The sequence below is a fragment of the Procambarus clarkii genome, chromosome 41 (genome assembly GCF_040958095.1).
Source record: "Procambarus clarkii isolate CNS0578487 chromosome 41, FALCON_Pclarkii_2.0, whole genome shotgun sequence".
Classification (NCBI taxonomy): domain Eukaryota; kingdom Metazoa; phylum Arthropoda; class Malacostraca; order Decapoda; family Cambaridae; genus Procambarus; species Procambarus clarkii.
The window spans coordinates 26,283,278-26,291,748 of record NC_091190.1 but is presented as its reverse complement, the minus strand read 5'-3'; the positions used below and the strand labels follow the sequence as shown (position 1 = coordinate 26,291,748).

General features: G+C 47.8%; 1 protein-coding gene across 1 annotated transcript in view; it reads right to left on the bottom strand.

The window, feature by feature from the left end:
• Positions 1 to 238, bottom strand: part of LOC138373206 (uncharacterized PPE family protein PPE62-like) — a 1,104-nt gene extending 866 nt beyond the window's left edge. Inside the window, exon 1 of the mRNA XM_069339243.1 lies at positions 1 to 238. This exon is cut by the window's left edge and continues 866 nt beyond it. Within this exon, the coding sequence (XP_069195344.1) occupies positions 1 to 238 (238 nt within the window).
• Positions 239 to 8,471: the final 8,233 nt, after the last annotated feature.

Below are 8,471 nucleotides of genomic sequence, written 5' to 3'. Positions count from 1 at the left end.
CTGCCTTCACAAACCTGTCACCCAACATCCCTGCCTTCACAAACCTGTCACCCAACATCCCTGCCTTCACAAACCTGTCACCGAACGTCCCTGCCTTCACAAACCTGTCACCCAACATCCCTGCCTTCACAAACCTGTCACCCAACATCCCTGCCTTCACAAACCTGTCACCCAACATCCCTGCCTTCACAAACCTGTCACGCAACATCCCTGCCTTCACAAACCTGTCACTCAACATCCCTGCCTTCAGAAAGTTGCCTCTCTCTCTGTCGTCCGCCATTAATGTGGTTTTAGCTCTCAGAAACGTACAAATTGTAACCCATACTACTTTGAATGGTCAAGTAATGTTCGCATGCGGCCTTTCTGTATCTACTGTTTTTATCTTCTCGTAAATAGGAACCTGGGAGTTAGACAGCTGCTACGGGCTGCTTCCTGGGGATGTGTGTGAGTGCGCGCGAGTGTTAGAAATATATGTAGCACATATAATAGAGGAAAAATAGATTGGTCAGCCTCCTCTCCACAGATCTCCAGTATCAGCTCTTGATGCTGGTAATGGCTCAAAAGGGCCACCACTTACGGGCTATTCATGCCCGTGCCACCTTTCGGGTGGCTTAATCTTCATCACAATCAATCGATTGGTCAGAAAGGCGGCGTCCAGGAGCTAATAGCTCGATTTTCAAACACAAATAGTAAATACACACGCACACACACCCACACCAACACACACACACACACACCCCGCACACACACCCCGCACGCGCACACACGCACGCACGCACGCACGCACGCGCACACACACACGCACACGCGCACACACACACACACACACACACACACACACACACACACACACCCATCCCCACACACACACCCACACACACACACACACCCTCCCACACACACACACACACCCTCCCACACACACACACACACAAACCCACACACACACACACAATATACCATATGCAATACACAACTTTGGCTGTCATATAATTCAGAAACAATATAGAGAGACGGGCCAATAAAAGCAACATGAGAAATTATACCTTACTCGTTTCACTGACCACCTACACCTTCCATTACGAACAACTGTCCTTATCAAAATATAATTCTTAGGCGGTAACTAATATTTTTTTTTATTGCGGTCACAATTCATGAAATTGTATATGGATAATATTAATTCAGTGAATAAATCAATATAAAATATGAGAAGAATTATAATATTACTAGATATGTATTTTGAGTTTAATAAGAGGTGAAGAATAGTGAATATTGTTACATACAACTATACCTAGATGTAATTTACGGGAGGGAGGGAGGGAGGTAGAGAAGGAGGGAGGGAGGAAGGTAGAGAAGGAGGGAGGGTGAAAATACAGAGGAAATGGGGAGGGATGGAGGTAGAGAGGCAAGGAGGGAGGGGTGAAGGTAGAGGGAGAGAGGGGTGAAGGTAGAGGGAGGGAGGGGTGAAGGTAGAGGGAGGGAGGACAGGTGAAGGTAGAGGGAGGGAGGGGTGAAGGTAGAGGGAGGACAGGTGAAGGTAGAGGGAGGACATGTGAAGGTAGAGGGAGGGAGGGGTGAAGGTAGAGGGAGGACAGGGTGAAGGTAGAGGGAGGACAGGTGAAGGTAGAGGGAGGACAGGTGAAGGTAGAGGGAGGGAGGGGTGAAGGTAGAGGGAGGGAGTGGTGAAGGTAGAGGGAGGGAGTGGTGAAGGTAGAGGGAGGGAGTGGTGAAGGTAGAGGGAGGGAGTGGTGAAGGTAGAGGGAGGACAGGTGAAGGTAGAGGGAGGACAGGTGAAGGTAGAGGGAGGGAGTGATGAAGGTAGAGGAAGGGAGTGGTGAAGGTAGAGGGAGGGAGTGGTGAGGGTAGAGGGAGGGAGTGGTGAAGGTAGAGGGAGGGAGTGGTGAAGGTAGAGGGAGGACAGGTGAAGGTAGAGGGAGGACAGGTGAAGGTAGAGGGAGGGAGTGGTGAAGGTAGAGGGAGGGAGTGGTGAAGGTAGAGGGAGGGAGTGGTGAAGGTAGAGGGAGGACAGGTGAAGGTAGAGGGAGGGAGTGGTGAAGGTAGAGGGAGGGAGTGGTGAAGGTAGAGGGAGGGAGGGGTGAAGGTAGAGGGAGGGAGGGGTGAAGGTAGAGGGAGGGAGTGGTGAAGGTAGAGGGAGGGAGGGGTGAAGGTAGAGGGAGGGAGTGGTGAAGGTAGAGGGAGGACAGGTGAAGGTAGAGGGAGGACAGGTGAAGGTAGAGGGAGGACAGGTGAAGGTAGAGGGAGGACAGGTGAAGGTAGAGGGAGGGAGTGGTGAAGGTAGAGGGAGGACAGGTGAAGGTAGAGGGAGGACAGGTGAAGGTAGAGGGAGGACAGGTGAAGGTAGAGGGAGGACAGGTGAAGGTAGAGGGAGGACAGGTGAAGGTAGAGGGAGGACAGGTGAAGGTAGAGGGAGGACAGGTGAAGGTAGAGGGAGGACAGGTGAAGGTAGAGGGAGGGAGGGGTGAAGGTAGAGGGAGGGAGTGGTGAAGGTAGAGGGAGGGAGTGGTGAAGGTAGAGGGAGGGAGTGGTGAAGGTAGAGGGAGGGAGTGGTGAAGGTAGAGGGAGGACAGGTGAAGGTAGAGGGAGGACAGGTGAAGGTAGAGGGAGGACAGGTGAAGGTAGAGGGAGGGAGTGATGAAGGTAGAGGAAGGGAGTGGTGAAGGTAGAGGGAGGGAGTGGTGAAGGTAGAGGGAGGGAGTGGTGAAGGTAGAGGGAGGGAGTGGTGAAGGTAGAGGGAGGACAGGTGAAGGTAGAGGGAGGTAGTGGTGAAGGTAGAGGGAGGGAGTGGTGAAGGTAGAGGGAGGGAGTGGTGAAGGTAGAGGGAGGACAGGTGAAGGTAGAGGGAGGGAGTGGTGAAGGTAGAGGGAGGGAGTGGTGAAGGTAGAGGGAGGGAGGGGTGAAGGTAGAGGGAGGGAGGGGTGAAGGTAGAGGGAGGGAGTGGTGAAGGTAGAGGGAGGGAGGGGTGAAGGTAGAGGGAGGGAGTGGTGAAGGTAGAGGGAGGACAGGTGAAGGTAGAGGGAGGACAGGTGAAGGTAGAGGGAGGACAGGTGAAGGTAGAGGGAGGACAGGTGAAGGTAGAGGGAGGACAGGTGAAGGTAGAGGGAGGGAGTGGTGAAGGTAGAGGGAGGACAGGTGAAGGTAGAGGGAGGACAGGTGAAGGTAGAGGGAGGACAGGTGAAGGTAGAGGGAGGACAGGTGAAGGTAGAGGGAGGACAGGTGAAGGTAGAGGGAGGACAGGTGAAGGTAGAGGGAGGGAGTGGTGAAGGTAGAGGGAGGACAGGTGAAGGTAGAGGGAGGACAGGTGAAGGTAGAGGGAGGGAGTGGTGAAGGTAGAGGGAGGACAGGTGAAGGTAGAGGGAGGACAGGTGAAGGTAGAGGGAGGACAGGTGAAGGAAGAGGGAGGACAGGTGAAGGTAGAGGGAGGACAGGTGAAGGTAGAGGGAGGGAGTGGTGAAGGTAGAGGGAGGGAGTGGTGAAGGTAGAGGGAGGACAGGTGAAGGTAGAGGGAGGACAGGTGAAGGTAGAGGGAGGACAGGTGAAGGTAGAGGGAGGGAGAGGTGAAGATAGACACACACAAAGTGCCCCAATGATCTACAGATATTAAGGGTACCAATTTAGTATCAGGAGAGGACACACCACCCAGAGTTCAAGTGGTATCTATAAATACTAATATTAATAGCAAATACTAATACTGCTAAATACTGACACCGGGGCACGACTCATCCAGCCTTTACGCAACCATCTACGAAACCTGTACATCTTTCCCTGAAAATGACGGCTATTGTTATAACATTTATTAGCTAGCTTACGCGCTTGAACTCTTCACAATCCAAGATTAGTGTTGTTACTTGCAGCGTCAACTGTGTAACAAATGTAAAGAGAGTCACCGCGATTGAGGAAAGATGCACAGGTTTCGTATATGACTGATGTATCCTGTCCCTGGAGAAAGTTGTCGTGAGGTTCAACCACACAGTTGACGAGAAAGAATCGCAAACAACGCGATAAGCATCATATTCATCGCCGTTAGAATCACAAAGATCGCGGTACGATACATATCACCGTACCAAACAGGGGCCAGATTCACGAAGCAGTTACGCAAGCACTTACGAACCTGTCCATCTTTTCTCAATCTTTGGCGGCTTTTGTTTACAATTAGTAAACAGTTAATGAGCTCCGAAGCACCAGGAGACTATTGATAACAATAACAACAGTTAGACTGAGAAGTTTTCATGCTTGTAAACTGTTTAATAAATGTAACCAAAGCCGTCAAAGATTGAGGAAAGATGTAGACGTTCGTAAGTACTTGCGTAACTGCTTCGTGAATTTGGCTCCGAGATCGCGAAGTGAATGATCGCGGTACCATACACAACGGGATGAGGAGCACGCATTTCTCCACAGAAAACGAGAATCGAGACTGAAATTGAAATTGAAATAAGTTTATTAAGGTAAAATACACACAAAGGGATGAGGTAGCTCAAGCTATTCTCACCCCGTTCAGTACATCGTATTAATACATACATACACACACATCACAAACAATAAACATATTACCAAACATTCTGAGAGATAAACATATACATTTCCAAGAATCGAGATTATTAAATATAAACAATGAACACTTCACAATAACATCACTCAGATTTACCGGGGAAATAAATGAGTGTTTTCTTCCCCGTTATTCTTGGCGGTTAACGAGGTACCGTACTAAATCAGCTGACTCGCCCTGAATATAAAACGTGACATTAATCATTCCTCAGAATCTAGAGAGAAAACATGAGCGGCAACTTCAAAACTAAAATAAAATTATATATTAAAGAAATGCTGTTATTAGCTGGAGTGGGAAAATTAGACACACACACACACACACACACACCTTTGAGTACCTGGTAGAACTAGGACTTATCTCCCCCCAAAAAGAACTAGGAATCAAAAGGCTGGCATACCGAAAGGGGAATTATGAACAGATGAGAAGTTTCCTAAGTGAAATACCATTGCGACACAGACCTTAGAGATAAGTCTGTACAGGATATGATGGACTATGTTACCCAAAAGTGTCAGGAGGCAGTAAACAGGTTCATCCCGGCCCAAAGGGAAAAATCCGAGAAGCAACAGAAGAATCCATGGTATAATAGGGCATGTATGGAAGCGAAGAAACTGAACAAAAAGGCGTGGAGGAACTTCCGGAATAACAGAACACCAGAAAGCAGAGAGAGATACCAGAGAACCAGGAATGAGTACGTCAGGGTGAGAAGAGAAGCAGAGAAAAATTTTGAAAATGATATAGCAAACAAAGCCAAGACCGAACCAAAGCTACTCCACAGTCACATCAGAAGGAAAACAACAGTGAAAGAACAGGTATTGAAACTTAGAACAGGCGAGGACAGGTATACAGAGAATGACAGAGAGGTGTGTGAGGAACTCAACAAGAGGTTCCAGGAGGTCTTCACAATAGAACAGGGTGAGGTCACTGTGCTAGGAGAAAGGGAGGTAAACCAGGCGGCCTTGGAGGAGTTCGAAATTACGAGAGAGGAGGTCAAGAGACACCTGCTGGATCTGGATGTTAGAAAGGCTGTTGGTCCAGATGGGATCTCACCATGGGTACTGAAAGAGTGTGCAGAGGCACTTTGCTTGCCACTCTCCATAGTGTATAGTAAGTCACTAGAGACGAGAGACCTACCAGAAATATGGAAGACGGCGTATGTGGTCCCAATATACAAAAAGGGCGACAGACAAGAGGCACTGAACTACAGGCCAGTGTCCTTGACTTGTATACCATGCAAGGTGATGGAGAAGATCGTGAGAAAAAACCTGGTAACACATCTGGAGAGAAGGGACTTCGTGACAAATCGCCAACATGGATTCTGGGAGGGTAAATCTTGCCTTACAGGCTTGATAGAATTCTACGATCAGGTGACACAGATTAAGCAAGAAAGAGAGGGCTGGGCGGACTGCATTTTCATGGATTGTCGGAAAGCCTTTGACACAGTACCGCGTAAGAGGCTGGTACATAAGCTGGAGAGACAGGCAGGTGTAGCTGGTAAGGTGCTCCAGTGGATAAGGGAGTATCTAAGCAATAGGAAGCAGAGAGTTACGGTGAGGGGTGAGACCTCCGATTGGCGTGCAGTCACCAGTGGAGTCCCACAGGGCTCTGTACTCGGTCCTATCTTGTTTCTGATATATGTAAATGATCTCCCGGAGGGTATCGATTCATTTCTCTCAATGTTTGCGGACGATGCTAAAATTATGAGAAGGATTAAAACAGAAGAGGACTGTTTGAGGCTTCAAGAAGACCTAGACAAGCTGAAGGAATGGTCGAACAAATGGTTGTTAGAGTTTAACCCAACCAAATGTAATGTAATGAAGATAGGTGTAGGGAGCAGGAGGCCAGATACAAGGTATCATCTGGGAGAGGAAATTCTTCAGGAGTCAGAGAAGGAAAAAGACTTGGGGGTTGATATCACGCCAGACCTGTCTCCTGCAGCACATATCAAGCGGATAACATCAGCGGCATATGCCAGGCTGGCCAACATACGAACGGCATTCAGAAACTTGTGTAAAGAATCATTCAGAACTTTGTATACCACATATGTCAGGCCAATCCTGGAGTATGCAGCCCCAGCATGGAGTCCATATCTAATCAAGGATAAGACTAAACTGGAAAAGGTTCAAAGGTTTGCCACCAGACTAGTACCCGAGCTGAGAGGTATGAGCTACGAGGAGAGACTACGGGAATTAAACCTCACTTCGCTGGAAGACAGAAGAGTTAGGGGGGACATGATCACCACATTCAAGATTCTGAAGGGGATTGATAGGGTAGATAAAGACAGTCTATTTAACACAGGAGGAACACGCACAAGGGGACACAGGTGGAAACTGAGTGCCCAAATGAGCCACAGAGATATTAGAAAGAACTTTTTTAGTGTCAGAGTGGTTGACAAATGGAATGCATTAGGGGGTGATGTGGTGGAGGCTGACTCCATACACAGTTTCAAGTGTAGATATGACAGAGCCCGATAGGCTCAGGAATCTGTACACCTGTTGATTGACGGTTGAGAGGCGGGACCAAAGAGCCAGAGCTCAACCCCCGCAAACACAACTAGGTGAGTACAACTAGGTGAGTACACACAGGGGCCTGGTAGCCTGGTGGATAGCGCGCAGGACTCGTAATTCTGTGGCGCGGGTTCGATTCCCGCACCAGGCAGAAACAAATGGGCAAAGTTTCTTTCACCCTGAATGCCCCTGTTACCTAGCAGTAAATAGGTACCTGGGAGTTAGTCAGCTGTCACGGGCAGCTTCCTGGGGTGTGTGTGGTGTGGTGGAGAAAAAAAAAGTAGTTAGTAAACAGTTGATTGACAGTTGAGAGGCGGGCCGAAAGAGAAAAGCTCAACCCCCGCAAACACAACTAGGTGAACACACACACACACACACACACACACACACACACACACACACACACACACACACACACACACACACATCACACACACACATTCTCACACACACTGTGTGAGAAATGCACCTCACGACACTAGAAGACAGAAGAGTAAGAGGAAAATTGATCACTACCTACAAAATTCTCAGAGGAATTGACAGGGTAGATAAAGATAAACTGTTTAATACGGGTGGTACGCGAAGAAGGGAACACAGGTGGAAACTGAGTACCAAAATGAGCCACAGGGACGTTAGAAAGAACTTTTCCAGTGTCAGAGTAGTTAACAGATGGAATGCATTAGGCAGTGATGTGGTGGAAACTGACTCCATACACAGTTTTCAAATGTAGGTATGATAGAGCCCAGTAGGCTCAGGAATCTGTACAACAGCTGATTGACAGTTAAGAGGCGGGACCAAAGAGCCAGAGCTCAACCCCAGCAAGCACAAGTAAGTGAGTACTCTCTCACTCTTCCAGCATTTAATCACCAAGGCCACAACATCATCTCCAAAGGTTTTAAGTGGTTGTTGCTCTTGCTTTACGACTCCTCACGTTCCGCTTACACCCGTCGTACGACCTTCCGTCCGCTTACGACCATCGCACGACCTTTTGTGGCTGCGTACCATCATAGCTCCATATATGTTACGACCTCAGAGCGAATACACTTTTTTTTGTTTAACTTTTAATGCATTCCTGGCTGTACCTTTTTTTAAAATATGGACTAACTTAGTTTAATATTTACAATTGTCTGTCGAGATTTGATTTTTGCTGAACTGCAAACAGAAAATTCTGTGCAATGTTAAAACCTATAGAAACAGGAATATATATCTTTATGAATATTTCCAGGAAGACTGGCATTAGATCTTTTATATCTGAACATTACAGAACTTGACCTTACAACTGATGGCGACAAATAAAGAAATGGTGTGTTCACTACACATGATAACTTCGTAATATACATATGAAAACACTGACACATTCTAATACACGGCTGCATCTCATACCTTCTTGACAGCAGAGGTTT